Genomic DNA, 15,852 nt, shown 5'->3' on the forward strand with positions numbered 1-15,852 from the left:
TGGTAAACTGTAAATGACGTCGTAGATGACAGGTCTAACAAATGAATGTACAACCTAGTTAAGAAAAACACTGGATTCAAATCTTCTACAAGGAGGTAGAAACTAAAGACAGTGCTTTCATTCTGGAATTAAAGGACAGTGTTTGACTACTCATCAAGTTATCAGATGATATCACAGGACCATGCGAAATTTAGCCCCATGTCCTTCCAACATTGATCTAAAATGTAATCCTGTGACTGAGAGGCAGGAGCTTGCAGATAGTTACCTGGGGAAAAATGGGACTATGCATCAATTTTTGTTCCAAATATATACATAGGCATATTTATATAAGGAACATAGCAAAGAAAGATTTACACAAAGTGATTTGTTATAAATAAGGAGACCTTTTTATAAAGAGAACAGTATAATATCATTTGTATTAAATGTCTCTATCCTATCTCCATTTTAAATATTCTCATGAAATACAATAAAATGAGAAGAAAGATTTTGCCTGATCGTTATGCTTTCTTCAGAATTGTTTAAAGTCATTAACTTCACTAGCCCTCACCAGGAATGGCACTAATTTTTTAGTGCAATGAAGCTCCCGATCAGTTGTTATCAAATGCTTATGGCCTTTAGTTGACAAATAATTCTGAGACCATGCTGAGACTTAACAGAAGTGAGTGTTGGGGTCCATAAATATGTCCCACAGATACAGGAGGGGAAACAGTGGCTAATATTACCAGATGTTTCCCATTCCTCTTCTTGTCCCGACCATGGTTTTCTCTGATGGTAATAAAATGATTGCCTTAGCTGTTTGCTCAATGGAAAGATCCACCTAACACGAACCATGTTCCAAATTCACTCCTGAATTCACTCCACATTTGCCACCTGAACGCAAACATACTGGCCTTAGGAACTGACTAGTGTCCTGGACAGTCTGCAGCTTTGTCAGCGCAAAATGACCATAGTGCATGCTGCTGTTTAAAGTGAACTTAGAGGCTATTCCTCCGAACAGGAAGGAACATCAAAAATTGTCCTGGGAAACACTGTAATAGAATATTGAGTATCTGTCTTTATTAACACAAATGACCCATTTTATTTTGTTTTATTTTACAAATGACCCATTTTAAAGTTAACCTCTCCTTTCTAAATCCAACCAACCTAGACTATTTCAAACAATATATTGAACTAAAGCATCTACACAGGATATACCAGAGAGAAAATTTACTCTCTTTGATGCCTCATTATCCGAGGGTAGCCTTTCATTACACAGTGTTGCCTTCTCTTGTTCATAAATTCAGTATAACTGTCACAGTCATAATTTTTTCCTATAACAATCAAAGGAAAGAAGTTAAACTCCTGCCATTGTAAAAATGCATTTTTTTTTTTACAACATTGTTAAATAAAATGTTCTGGGTGTCATTTAATTCAGATGGATGAGATTAAAGCCAAGGACAGGATCATCTTTTCCCTGGAAAAGGAACTGGAGACCCAAACTGGCTATGTACAGAAACTGCAGCTGCAGAAGGAGGCATTGGATGAACAGCTCTTTCTGGTCAAGGAGGCCGAGTGTAACATGAGCAGTCCGAAACGAGAGATTCCGGGAAGAGCAGGAGATGGCTCCGAGCACTGCGGCAGCCCTGTAAGTCTGTCTGAGCTGAAAAAAGAACTCAGGAGTCATCTTTTATTCAGCTCCCAAGTTTTACTTTTCACTTAAGCTCTTTTCCTGTTTGCTACAAAGAAATCAATTCTACCTCCTCCTATAAAACCAGCTAGTATCTTGGGAACAGGGTTTTCTAAACTCATAGACAACGAAGTGGTCTGCCCTGCATTAGCAGCTCACAAGAGAATTACAGGTCTTTCTAAATCTTGCATAGAATTTTTCTGCCCATGTGGTACCTATGCAAACTTCAGCCTATTATAAGAGTCATAAATTAGGTGAAACTCTTGCCAAGACGGGTAATTTTCCCTTGGGTGAACCATTGGGTTGGAAATTGGCAAAGCCGGTTGTTTTCTACATTAGTCAAACTGTGGGACTGTATAAAAAACTAAACAGTTTAAATCATCCTCGGAAAGCTTCTAGTCTAATTGAACTTCTCACTTATTACCCTGGATTTTGATCATTTTATAGGAGAAATTATTTTAAGAACTGCAGCCAGAGAAATCAGCTTGTATATAGTTTGCTTTCATAACTTACACCTTTCAAATCATGTAGCTGCTAAAAAGATGAAAATGTATTATTTAGGAACAGAGATAGGTTCCAAAGTAGTACTTTAGAACCAAGTAATGAATAATTTATGAATTGGTATTCAAGATATATATATCCCCGTAGGTGGCGGAATCAGGATTTAGCAGATGTAAGTTTCAGTTCTATCCCTGACATTTACCTGCAGTGCAGCAAAATTGTCTAAAGAATGGGCTCTAGGGTCAGACTCTATAGTTCAAATTCTGGATCTGCCACTTACCGTGTGACCTCAGGCAAATCATTTTCCTGCTCAGAGTTTCCTCATCTGTAAAAGAGACGCACTAATGGGCCATAAGGCTGGTCAGAGGTCTGGAAGAAATGGTCTGTAAAATGTTGAGCACGGTGTCTGGTTCATAGTTAGCATTCAATAAATATTAATTATTGACCTATTGATAGTAGCCGCAAGACTTTGAATGAATTATGACCTCCCTGAATCTTCACTGTCCTGCTAAATCCTCTAGGATTTTATGAATCTGGAGATAAAATGTGTGGGAAACTGGTTTGTCAACAGTACAGCACTATCAAAGTGTAAGATGATAATGGAATTGAAAGTCTGTAATGGTCTTATGGATGCTAGAGCATGGAATCAGTCCATGAGAGCCATGTGTAAAGTGATCCACGGCTATTATGACAGTGGGGACGCCAGTAGCTCTGGGCAAAATGTACCAACAAAGGCATGAAGGTAATACACCAACCTTCTCACTCTGACCTTTTTCTCCAGGAGTATGTAGGAATTTTCAAAGCCCAGCCCTATCTTCTATTCTTTGGCCAAGTATGATAGGACATTTGTCCTAACTGTGGGAAACAATGTGTAGCCATGACTTAAGAGATGTTCCTTAACCTCACGTAATCACTGAATGACCTTAGTCTCAGAGCTCACAAATCTGAGAGGCTCATCCAACCATCTACCAGTCACCCTGCCAGGAGTCAGGGCTCCAGAGAGTATCTGCCACATGGAATTCATTTGCACTTTCAATCAGGCCTGGTCTTCAACCCAAGCAGTGAATATCAAGGGTTAGAAGACAGTAAATATTTACTCTTCTCTGAATACAGAACATTTTACTCTCCCCTCGTAAGCCAGGTGCAAGGAACCAAACCTCTTACTTTTATGAGTGGAATTCCCGAACTTTGTGAAAAGTGTTATGGAAGAAATACCCATTTTAATTTCCATGCACAGGATTTGAGAAGAAATCAGAAGAGAATAGCTGAATTGAATGCCACTATAAGAAAATTAGAAGACAGGAACACCCTGCTTGGAGATGAACGAAACGAACTGGTGAGTTCTGCCCAGAATTACTTGTTTATTTATATGGTGATTTTTCTTAAGTGTTTTGTTTAAGAAAATTTATAAGATGTTGTGGAAGTATAACATAATAAAGATATTATGCACAGATAATAAAGGTCCAGTTTAATAAACATGCCCAAAGAAATACGCCCATACTACCACCGCTCTGATGAGTACCTGGAAGATTACCAGTGCCTCAGAGCCTCCCTCTCTTGGGAATTCTACCAGTCACATCCTTCCAGAACTAATCCACTCACTGAATTCTGTCACTGTAGACGTGCATCACCATTTTTTAAATGTTTCGTAAATGGCATCCTACAGTAATCACTCTCCTGTGTCTGGCTTTTTTGCCCAGCATTACATTTGTGGAAGTCACTCACTGTATTACATGTGTCCCTCATTCATTTTCTTACTCTATTGTATTCAGTTAATACACCACAGTATATTTCCTCTTCAATTATTAATGGGCATTTATAGTGTTTCTTAGCAGTTTCAATGTTAGTAGTGCTGCTACATGTCTTTGGTGAGAAAATGTGTTCGTTTCTGCTGAGAACTTACCAAGGAGCAGAATGACTGGGTCGTAGGGTGTGCATGTGGTCAGACTTAGTACTGGTCCTCGGTCTCCACAGTTGTGAGAACAATTGCATTCCTACTGCCAATGTGGGAGACTTGGCAATTTCTCCCCAGCTTTGCCAACATGCACAGATCGTTGATCATATTAATAAGTATGGTGGGTATGAGCAATATTCTGATTGTAGGATTTTGGTTTTTACTTTCCTCAATAAGGAGGTTGAGTGAATTATCAAATATATTTTGGCTTTTGGGGTGTCCTTGTGTGATTTGCCCTTTGTTTTTCATAAAATTTTCTTTTGTGTTGCCTTTATTTTCTTATTAATATTAGGAATTCTTTATATCATTTTTGTATATTTGTATTTAAAATATTCTGCTCTGGGGACACCTGGGTGGCTCATTCGGTTAAATGTCTGACTCTTGGTCTCGGTTCAGGTCGTGATCTCAGAGTGTTGAGATCAAGCCCTTGTCAGGCTCCAGCCTCAGCATGGAGTCTGCCAGGGATTCCTTCTCTTTCTCCTTCTGCCCTTTCCCTATGCTCTCTCATGCTGTCTCTCTCTCTCTCACAAATAAATCTTAAAAAAAAAAAAAAAAAATCCTGCTCTGTGCCTACATTGTAACTTTTTTTTTTTTTAAGATTTTATTTATTTATTTGACAGATCACAAGTAGGCAGAGAGGCAGGCAGGTGGGGGGCGGGGAGAAGCAGTCTCCCCGCTGCGCAGAGAGGCCGATGTGGGGCTCGATTCCAGGACCCTGGGATCATGACCTGAGCCGAAGGCAGAGACTTTAACCCACTGAGCCACCCAGGTGCCCCACATTGTACATTCTTAATGGTAGTTCTTGGTACAAAGAAGTTATAATTTCAGCATTTTGTTTTTTCCAAATATATACATTTTAAGTCATAAGTCTCTAAGCATGACTAGCTTCATCCCATTACATTTTTTATGTCATAATGTATTGTTATTTCAAAATCTTTTCTAATATATGATTTCTTCTTCAACCCATGGTTTACTTAGCACCGTAAGGCTTAACTTCTAAATATTTGGAGATTTTTGAGTTATCTCTCTGCTAATGATTTCTACCTGAATTCCATTGTAGTCAGAGAATATACTTTATATTATTTCTTTTTTTTTAAGTTGAAGTACAGTTGACACGCAATTTTACATTAGTCAGTAATACTTTGTATCATTTCATTCTTTAAAACTTGTTGAAATCTACTTTTTAATGGTAGCATACTGTCAATTATAGAAACATTCCATGTTCTCATAAAAAGAAGGTATACTCTGCAATCATTGCAAGGGTTTTGAGTCAAGTTCATTAGTAGTCTTGTTTAAAATCTCCTATATCTTTATACTTTTTCTGTGTGCTTCTTCTCCCAACAGATTTGTCCATATCTATTCTTAGTTTTGTTGAGTTTGTTTTATATATATATTTGAAGTTATATTACTAGGTACATGTAAATTAAGATTTATTAAATGTTTGCATCCTGATTTTTTTTTTATCTTTAGTAATACTTCTTGACTTAAAGTCTTGGTCTGATGTCAGTTGCACTATATCGGATATTTTCTTTTGGTGGTTTCATGAATATATTGACTTTCACACTTTATAATATTTGTTATATCTTTTAAAAGAAACCTTTTTTTTTTAGGTACTTTGGATCTGTGCTTACTAATGTATGGTATGATAGAATTACTGATATCTCCTTTTACATGTGTTTTTCTGCATCTTCTGTAAATAGCATCTACTAAGTAAATTTAACTGTTTAAAACCCTTGTCATTGACCTTCAGAAAAGAGACAAAGTTTAAAATAGTGAACCTAGTGGAATGATTTTTTGTCCTTGTATATGTTTCATATTTAATATGGTTTCTTCAGACACTAAAACTCGAATCTGAGGATTAAATGAGGTTATAAAAAATTTTTGGCCTTTGATATAAAATGAGTTTCCAAATGGAAGTTAGGATACAGTTGGGAAGTACTGTTTTAGAATCCCACAAGCAGCTGTTTCAAATATTTATAGGTAGCTAATTCTCCTACTCCAGTACTTCCGAAAATGTTAGATTCTCAAAAACAAGAGTGAGTACTTTAAACAATCTTGTCAGATGATTCTGATTGATAGACCCCACCACTTTGCTTGCTAAAGTACCCCTCCCCCAATACATACTCATTCAGAAACATTAGTATAAAGTCACTGAACTAAGCACAGGAACTTTCACATGGAAATGGAAATTGTTATATATAGAGGGACCATAAAATATGTCATCCAAATGAGAGTTTTGAGTATAAAAGGGAGTTTTGAGAGTAAAAGGGGGGGGGACTATTAACAATTACCCCAAGATAGCATTCATAAAATTAGACCAGTGGTTCTCAGCTAGAGGCAGTTTTGGCAGTATCTGGAGACATTTTTGATTGTCACAACTGGGAGGATGTTACCAGCATCTAGCGGGCAGAGGCCAGGGATGCTGCTAAACATTCTACAATGCAGGACATCTCCTCATGACAAAAAATATCTAGCCCAGAATGTCGAGAGTGCAGACGTTGAGAAACCCTGCCTTAGACTAACTAGCAAACCAGAATATGGTCACTCTTAATTACGGGTGGGTAAGAATATAATCATACTTTTCCTAAGCTCGGTGAGAATGAAATATTCTTAAATACAAATATCAATAAAGTTTTGAGAGTATTTTTTTTTTTCCCTCAGTAACATTTTCTTAAAAATAAACATCCTTGGGGCATCTGGCTGGCTTAGAAGAACATGAGCCTCCTGCTCTTGGGGTTATGAGTTCATATGAGTTCAAGCCCCACATTGGGTGTAGAGATTACAAAAAAAAAATGAAAAAACTTTTAAAAATGAATGAACAGCCTTAGTACGGTTTTAGGAGTCTTAGCAACATCTCTCATGGGAAGAACAGGTTTTGGCGACAACCAGGCTTGGGTTTGGGTCCTGGTTGCACTACTTAGTGACTTGTGATTCACACTAGCTGCTTTATCTCTCTGAGCCAGTGAGGGGTCATTGCAGGCCTGGGGAGAGGTATGAGCAGCATGAGATGGGGGCTGAGTGTGCAGGATAACTGGGCTGGAGGAATCAAGGGCAAGCAAGGCATGCAATTGCTCTTCCTGAGCATTTCCAAAAGCAAAACCTTGGCCACACCTCCTTGAAGGTAATACTTGGTAGAGAGTTGTGAATACTCTGATGGCAAAGCATTAGAGGAAACTGAAAACAAAGCAGTCGGGCTGTTAAATGAAGGATGGACATGGTCAGTTCTGAGACACAGAGAAGCAGACCAAGGTGGCCCCGGGTAGGTTTTATCCCTGTCAGTTCACTCCTTCTGCCCCCACATCTACTCCAGCACAAGAGACAAATTATAACTTATGTCTTCCCAGTTAAAACGTGTGCGGGAAACCGAGAAACAATGTAAACCTCTTCTGGAAAGGAACAAGTGCCTCGCCAAGAGGAACGATGAGCTGATGGTGTCTTTGCAACGCATGGAAGAGAAGCTAAAAGCCGTTACCAAGGAAAATTCGGAAATGGTGTGTATCACAGACTCTGCAAGACTGCAGCTTCCCTCTTTATATTACACCACTAACCTGACTTACTGCTCTTTCTGAGTTTGTTTTTAAAATACAATGATATTCATGAAAGTTGGGGTTTTTCCCTGTGTAAACAAGGAACCTTAAAGGAAGAAAGCAAGAGAAAGTTGCTGGCTCTGAATTTAAAGGGGTTTCTAAATTTGCAGAATGGTAGGAGTGTTTCAGGATCTGCATACTTTCCAAAATCTTCCCAATAGAGAAGCAAACTTTCAACATAGCTCCTCAGCCACAGAGACTTCCTTCCAAGAATTTCACTAACGTGCTCTTTATAGAACTGTACAATGGGTGCTCTCATCTTCTGAGACATTGCATAATAGTTGAGAAATAGATGCTGCCACTTGAATTATGTATGGACGGTGATAAGCTCATGCACTCTTAACAGACTTACAGCACAGCTATCGAGATCTTCAGACATCCCTGATGATTTTGACTTGTAGAAAATACAATATACTTGAGGGTTTTCGTTGATGGCATCTGTGAAGCTGAGCAATTTTCACATTTAGCTGGAGCCTCATAAAGTTTCTACAGATGTTTTATGTGAACTGTTCAAGTTTGGGAATTTTAAAGTCTCTACCTATACTTTCTTCTTTTCTAATCCAGAGAGAAAAAATAACATCCCACCCACCCTTAAAGAAATTAAAATCTCTGAATGACCTCGATCAAGCTAATGAAGAACAAGAGACAGAGTTTTTAAAACTTCAAGTCATTGAGCAGCAGAACATTATTGATGAGCTCACAAGGGTAGGTCTCGATGAACCTATAAACTCTAAGCTGTTTCCAAGGGCAAGTAGCAGAGAAATCAACATACACTGGAAGCACTTAATAATTTCAGATTAGCCCCAAAGGCCCACGTTTATATATTCAATACATAAGTAGGTTGAAGAGCCTCTACTCCAAAAATAGTTCATATTATTAAACTGTTTTATACATTTTCAGTTATAATCCTTTGTTAACTAGTTTGGTAACACAAATCTTGGTTGCAGAACACCCTAAAAGAACTTCCAAATGCATCATGTGAGTAGGTAGGTAGTGTGGGTATACCTTATAATTGCATTCCAGTATCAAGATTCTGAGGCTCGGCGATTAAATATTTGGCCAACAATAACAGGATCATATGCCTCTTATTTCCCAACATTTAATTCAGTGTCTAGTACATAGGTACAGTTTAATATTTGTTGAATGAACCTCTGTCGAAGCACTTTTCACTCTGCCCTGAACACCACACACAAACTTCCAGTGTGGGTACAGGGAGTCAAGTGCAGAAGGTGACATCGTAATTGCATGACAGAGTGGAAATTTCAGTCCTGATCTTCTGACCACGACCTCAGTGCCTGTAGAGCTGTTATTACTCCCATTTACATCTGGTCAAGGCCTGTTTTGCTAGCAGCAGTGGACTAAGACCTTCAGACGCCTTTCAGTTTCCTCTTTGCCTCTCTGTCTTTATTCCATTATGGTTATCTCTGGTCACTCTCACTTCAGGACCAAGCCAAGGGCCAGAGAGTTGAAGAACCAGCAGTTGGGGTTGGGGGGCTTAGGCAAGTGTCTCCAGAGTAAGGTGAGCAAGCTGATTAATTGCTGTTGAGGGGAGAAAAGATGATAACTTCAGGTTATAACTATCTGTGGTGGGGCACCTGGGTGGCTCAGTGGGTTAAAGCCTCTGCCTTCGGCTCAGGTCATGATCCCAGGGTCCTGGGATTGAGCCCCGCGTCGGGCTTTCTGCTCAGTGGGAAGCCTGCTTCCTCCTCTCTCTCTCTGCCTGCCTCTCTGCCTACTTGTGATCTGTCAAATAAATAAAAATCTTAAAAAAAAAAAAACTATCTGTGGTTTATCCTTTTAAAATCATCTATGTTGAGTTAAAAGGCATATACTGTATTAGAGTAATCTAAGTATAAATTTTCAAAAGTTTCAGATATATTGGGGTTTTATAATAAAAATATTTTTACATGGCAAGAAATCCTAAAGGTTAACATCACTGGCATAAACGAGATCATGTATTAAATATGGCCTTCTAAAGCAGTGTGCCTCTTACTTCACATCCACATCCTTAATTTCTAGAAAATCCCAGAATCTTGATTCTCAGCCATACTGTTCTTGACTTTGAGTATCTGAACTTAAGCTAAAAGTTTCTTAAAGGAATTTGATGTGTTGGGGTGCCTGGGTGGCTCAGTCAGTTAAGCGGCTGCCTTCGGCTCAGGTCATGATCCCAGCGTCCTGGGATCAAGCCCCGTATTGGGCTCACTGCTCAGCAGGGAGTCTGCTTCTCTCTCTCCCTCTTTCTGCTACTGCCTACTTGTGCTCTCTCTCTGTCTCTCTGTCAAATACATAAATAAAATCTTAAAAAAAAAAGGGGGGGGGTATTTGATGTGTTGACGCATATTGTCCAGACTTTCAGGGAAACTAAGTGTCACTTATTTAATCTACCTTTAAATTTGTACAGTAAATATGTGGGGTACTTAGTGGATGAGCACCAAATTCCCAGGATATCTCCATCCACAGCAACAATAAATCAAGAAATCGATTGTGGGGGGAAAAAAAGAAAAGAAATCGATTGTGATTTCTGGATATTCTTTGAGTTTCCCAGAACATTCCAACTATAACAACCCCCTCCCCCACAAAAACCCACTAGATTACTCCAACCCAGTAGATACTCTGTTCCCATTTTCGGAGGCTACAGGTAAGAATGAGAGTCTGAGACAGCTTGCTATGCCTTTCAACTGATTAAATGAAAAGAATAAAGTTTATGCAAAATAGCACTTTTTTAATACTTATATAGAAAGTAATTTTGGGTTTAAGAAAACAAAAATTGTTCTTTGGGAAAATATGAGTATTTTCAGAGCTACTTGATCTTCAAGTGTAACAAAGGATTCTGATGAAGAAGACAGTGTACTTCCTTATTGGGAGGCTCTCAGATCCACATAGATTATCAGGAAAAGTTGTAGTGTATTTTTACTTAAAAAATATGTAAGTAGCGGGGCAGCTGACTTAATTGGTTAAGCAGCCAACTCTTGGTTTCCACTCAGTTCCTGATCTCAGCATCATGAGATCAAGCCTGGCACACCCAGTGTGAAGCCTGTTTGAGATTCTTTACCCTCTGTCTTCCTCTCCCTCTGCTCCTCCCCCTACTTGTGCTCTCCCTCTCTCTCAAATAAATAAATAAAATCTTTAAAAAGATCTGTAAGTAGCAAACCTTAAATTTGCCAAAATTATAAAACACAATCTTATTTTAAATAGAAAGGCATAATGCCTCAGGGGAAAACCAACTCTATCATTGCAGAGCAGAGGGGACCACCTAGAGGGAAACATGTACCAACTCAACATCTGAGTTCTTCATCTGTTTTCCAGGACCGAGAAAAGCTCATCCGTAGGAGAAAACACAGAAGAAGTTCCAAGCCAATTAAGGTAATGGGAAAACTAGGTTATCAGGCTTTTGCCACAAGCTCTGTGAGAAAAGTGAGGCTTGCCAAGGAATCTTCCTGCAAAGATGTGATAAATTAAATGTTCCTAAATTGCAGCAAACCATGGGCTCTATTTGCTAGAAGAAAATCTCTTAATAGTTCTTAGAAGTCCAAAAATTATTACATTGTGGATTTTAACCTTTAAGGTTTGCTTTACTATGACTTTATCTGAGCGAATAAGGCACTAGGTTTGATGTAGAAGGCATTATCTGACAAGCTGGAGAGTCAGACTCCCAAGAATATGCGAGAGATACACATGATTTAATGCCTCCTGGTGAACAACATTAGTGTCTCTTACTCACCCTGTAATTATTAGTATATTTTTATTATTCTCTTGAAGAGTATTATTGATAGTAGTTTGATTTTATTATTCCATTGGATATGGATACTTCACTCGGATACTATTCTGATAATGATTACTAGTAACGGTACTCTCAGTCCACCCATCTCTGTATAGTCTCTTATAATCCGCAGAGTTTTGTTAATTTGTTAATTTGTTTGATTTTGTTTTTATCAAATACGTTACTTGATTTGGGTATGGGATTGGATGGTAAGACTTACAATTTGAGAATCCCAAATAGGTGCCTGGACTTTAAATGTCTTGATTATATTTTAAGTACCGGAAAGAGCAAATCACATAAACTCCTCATGGTATAAAATGTAATGTAAAAGAGGCGCCACTGTTTCTATGAAGAGAGCAAAATATCCATGAACATTCCTCACAAACATCATGAGTGAAACAAAAGGAGACATGTTTCTATAGGAATGATTGTGTTCATGCCCAGAGTGTTTATTTCCTCCAAGAAGCACTAAAAGACCCCTGTCTTTGGTGTCCTTTTGCACATATGCCTGATAATATGTTGACTTTACCCACTTCTAGTTGTGTCAGTAAATATGTACTTTCCCTCCCCTAGAGGCCTGTTTTGGACCCATTTATTGGCTATGATGAGGACTCCATGGATTCAGAGACATCATCCATGGCCTCGTTTAGAACTGACCGAACACCAGCTACTCCTGATGATGACTTAGATGAAGTAAGCTTTTCCACTTCTATAGTCTTCTGTGATACTATCACCAAACCTTTCATTTAAAATGGAGAGAAAGCATTGCACTTCTTATATCCTTTCTGAGCTGTGCAAAATGATCACACAATCGTTCCATTTTTACTTTGTTACCTCTTGGAAAATAGCTTCACCAATGTCATGTAACCCTTTTACGACTTGTCTAAAATTCTGTAAGTGGAAGACTTTTTTCAAACTTAAAAGTTACTATCCCAAATTCTTCTCACAAGGAAGGTGAGGACGGAGGAAGAGGCTTAGAAGAACAAGCTTCTAGATACAGTTGAGGACAGGGTTTAGCAAAGTGTGCTTTGTAGACTACCATTGTCAGAATCACCTACGGGGGGTTCAATCACAGTGAAAATTCCTGAACTCTATTACATACCTCCTGAGTCAGGATCTTATGGATAGAACCCCCAAATCTGCATTTTTCACAAAGCTCCCTGGTGATTATATTATGCTCTGAAGTTTGAGACCTAAAGCCGTGAAAGTATATTTTTAAGTTTATCTCAAGATCAATCAAGAAATTGTTGCATATGGATGTATGGAAAAGAATTGAGACTAAAACTCTATCATTTCCTCCCATTTGAATCCAAAAGCTAGGTGTAACTTCTTCTCATTTGGATTCAAAATTGACTGTAATCCAAACCAAAAGAGTAACCAATCATCAGATATGTATAAATAAACAAACACCTCATATTAACAAACATTAAGTATTTATGTGATGTCCATCTTGAAAGTACTACAAGTGTTTGTGTCTATGTACATACTTTAAAATTAAGAATAAAATCACAGGAAAAAACAAATAAAAGAAAATCACAGGGTGCCTGGGTGGCTCAGTTGGTTAAGTGTCTGCCTCTTGATTTCGGCTCAGGTCATGATCTCACAGTCGTGAGATCAAGCCCCATCTCAGACTCTGCACTGGGTGTGGAGCCCGCTTGGGATTCTTTATCTCCCTCTGCTACTCCCCCACACAAAACTTACTTGTGGAGCATAAGGAATAACACAGAGGTCATTGGGAGATGGAGAGGAGAAGTGAGTTGGGGGAAATCGGAGGGGGAGACAAACCATGAGACTATGGACTCTGAGAAACAAACTGAGGGTTTTAGAGGGGAGGGTGGTTGGGTGAGCCTGGTGGTAGGTATTAAGGAGAGGGCACGTATTGCATGGAGCACTGGGTGTGGTGCATAAGCAATGAATCTTGGAACACTGAAAAAAAAATAAAATAAAATTACAAAAAAAAAAAAAAAGAACAAAATTATACTGAATCCAGTATCAAACAGATATTTACTTCTCTTTATAAAGTGGACAAATGTTAGTGTTTCACATTGAACACAGGATGCAAACATAACCTAATTATTTTTTGGCTTTTCTTGTAACCTCAAGAGTTTAGCAGCTGAGGAATCTGAGCTACGATTTCGACAATTAACAAAAGAATATCAGGCCCTCCAAAGAGCATATGCCCTCCTGCAGGAGCAGACTGGAGGTATCATCGATGCTGAAAGGGAAGCCAAGGTCAGTATACATCTGGGGAGAGGGCTCTGAATTGACTTGCAGCAGTCGTAACATAAAAGTACCATGCACATAAAAATATCAGTAGGATAGCTTCCCCTGTATCCTCTCCACTGCGGCTTTTGAACTGTTTTATCTTTTATGTCAACAAACCTTGCATCTAGAGACATTAGAACCAACTTAGATCGATGCTTTGTTCCTTTAAAGATAGTAGTTCTTATTCTTGCTATTTGAAAGCTTATATTTTCAAAGCTAGGCAATATTGAATTTTGATAATCCATTTTTTTTACCTCCTTGCTTGGAAAAAATACTTCTGTGGTTAGCCACTTTCTTCTCTTAGTTAATAAGTGCACAGCATTACATTGACAACTTCCAAAGAATTTTCACTGACAATATCTCATTTAATTTTTATGACACCACCCCAAGGCAGGTGTTTTATAAAAGGTGAGTTCGAGGCTCTGAGGGGTTAACTAAATTGCCCGAGATCACATAGCTAATTAATAGAAAACTTGGATTGGATTCCACCTAAAATCTTGCTGGGTCACATGTTCTTTCCATTAAATCATGATTGCCTCTCATAAGCTTATTAAAAAAAAAAAAGCCACATGCATACAATACTAATACTTAAAATGTTGTGAGTGCAGTGTGGCAGGCTTGGTTGTAAGCACTTTCTATACATCATCTGATGCAATCCTCAAACAACCCTATGAGTTAGATGCTATTCTTAGCTATGTCCTTTTTATAGGAGAGGAGATAATAGCTTAGGAGGAGTTAAATGTAGATTAGCTAGGTTGAAACCAGGATATCTAGCTCAGTTAGATGAAAGCTAGGGTATCAACCTCATGTTTCTGAGTTCACAGTCCTAACCACCGGTGCCATAACTGCCTCATAGATTAATTTACATGGGACAAAAAGGATTATGCCCACCCAGTGATTTTATCCTATTTCCCAGTTTAAAGGGTATGTAGTATGCTGAGGAGTGTTGTAGGACCTACTTGTAGTTGTTTAATGGGACAGGATAGATATTATAGTTGTGTATTTTTAAATTGTAACATACCTACGTACACATGCGTATTTATACATAAATGAATATAAACATTTTTAAAAAACACTGTGGGGGCACCTGGGTGGCTCAGTGAGTTAAAGCCTCTGCCTTCGGCTCAGGTCATGATCCCAGGGTCTTGGGATCGAGCCCTGCATCGGGCTCTCTGCTCACCGGGGAGCCTGCTTCCCCCCCGCCGTCTCTCTGCCTGCCTCTCTGCCTACTTGTGATCTCTGTCAAATAAATAATAAATAAAATCTTTTAAAATTAAATAAATCAAAAAACACTGTGATTTGAAATAAATAGGCAGGCAATCATTAGAAAGGGATGTATGTGTGTTCCTTCGTGTTTATTCCCTAATATGTAATAGTTGTGGTTTTCATGATTAGCATGTATGAAGCATTCTCACCAACATAGGGTTGGCTAATTAAGATAATGGCATACATCTTGTTTTTTGAAGAGGTGATGATATAGAAACCAGTTCTTCCTCTCACTTCACCGCCACCTCTAAATAAAGGTTTAGAGGCACCTGGGTGGCTCAGTGGGTTAAGCCTCTGCCTTCGGCTCAGGTCATGATCTTAGGGTTCTGGGGTTGAGCCCTAAATCAGGCTCTCTACTCAGTGGGGAGCCTGCTTCCCCCTCTCTCTGCCTGCCTCTCTGCCTACTTGTGATCTCTCTCTCTCTCTCTGTCAAATACATATATAAAATCTTTAAATAAATAAATAAAGGTTTAGTGTTATCTCTGGCCATGAAAGTCAAAGAAACTTAACCCTTCTCAGCAAAATAGTCTAAAACAAATCAAGATGTTAGAAAAAGAGTAATAGAGTAATTGAAAGAAAGTAGAAATGCAAGAATAGGGGTGCCTGGGTGGCTCCATTGGTTAAATGTCCCAACTCTTATTTTGGCTCAGGTCATGATCTCAGGGTCGTGAGATCAAGCCCTGCATCAGGCTCTGCTCTCAGCACGATGTCTGCTTGAGATTCTCTCTCTCCCTCTGCCCTCACCCACTCTCGATTACATGCCCCCATCTCTCTAAATAAATAAGTAAAATATTTTAAAAAAAGGAATGCAAAAATAGATAACATAGATGAATGAGTATCATGAAAATAAAAG

The 15,852-nt window shown here is 38.7% G+C and overlaps 1 protein-coding gene across 12 annotated transcripts in view; it reads left to right on the plus strand.

Annotated features, from left to right (window-relative positions):
• Positions 1 to 15,852, plus strand: part of JAKMIP2 (janus kinase and microtubule interacting protein 2) — a 163,821-nt gene that overhangs the window by 108,684 nt on the left and 39,285 nt on the right. For all 12 annotated transcript variants that reach the window (XM_032850643.1, XM_032850630.1, XM_032850648.1 and 9 more), the window contains 7 exons: positions 1,415 to 1,624; positions 3,405 to 3,503; positions 7,466 to 7,612; positions 8,273 to 8,413; positions 11,015 to 11,071; positions 12,042 to 12,161; positions 13,572 to 13,700. In XM_032850643.1, the coding sequence (XP_032706534.1) occupies positions 1,415 to 1,624; positions 3,405 to 3,503; positions 7,466 to 7,612; positions 8,273 to 8,413; positions 11,015 to 11,071; positions 12,042 to 12,161; positions 13,572 to 13,700 (903 nt within the window). The remainder of the gene's footprint in view (positions 1 to 1,414; positions 1,625 to 3,404; positions 3,504 to 7,465; positions 7,613 to 8,272; positions 8,414 to 11,014; positions 11,072 to 12,041; positions 12,162 to 13,571; positions 13,701 to 15,852) is intronic.

This window comes from Lontra canadensis, unplaced genomic scaffold (genome assembly GCF_010015895.1).
Source record: "Lontra canadensis isolate GAN:19392208 unplaced genomic scaffold, GSC_riverotter_1.0 scaffold4, whole genome shotgun sequence".
In the NCBI taxonomy this organism is placed as follows: Eukaryota; Metazoa; Chordata; class Mammalia; order Carnivora; family Mustelidae; genus Lontra; species Lontra canadensis.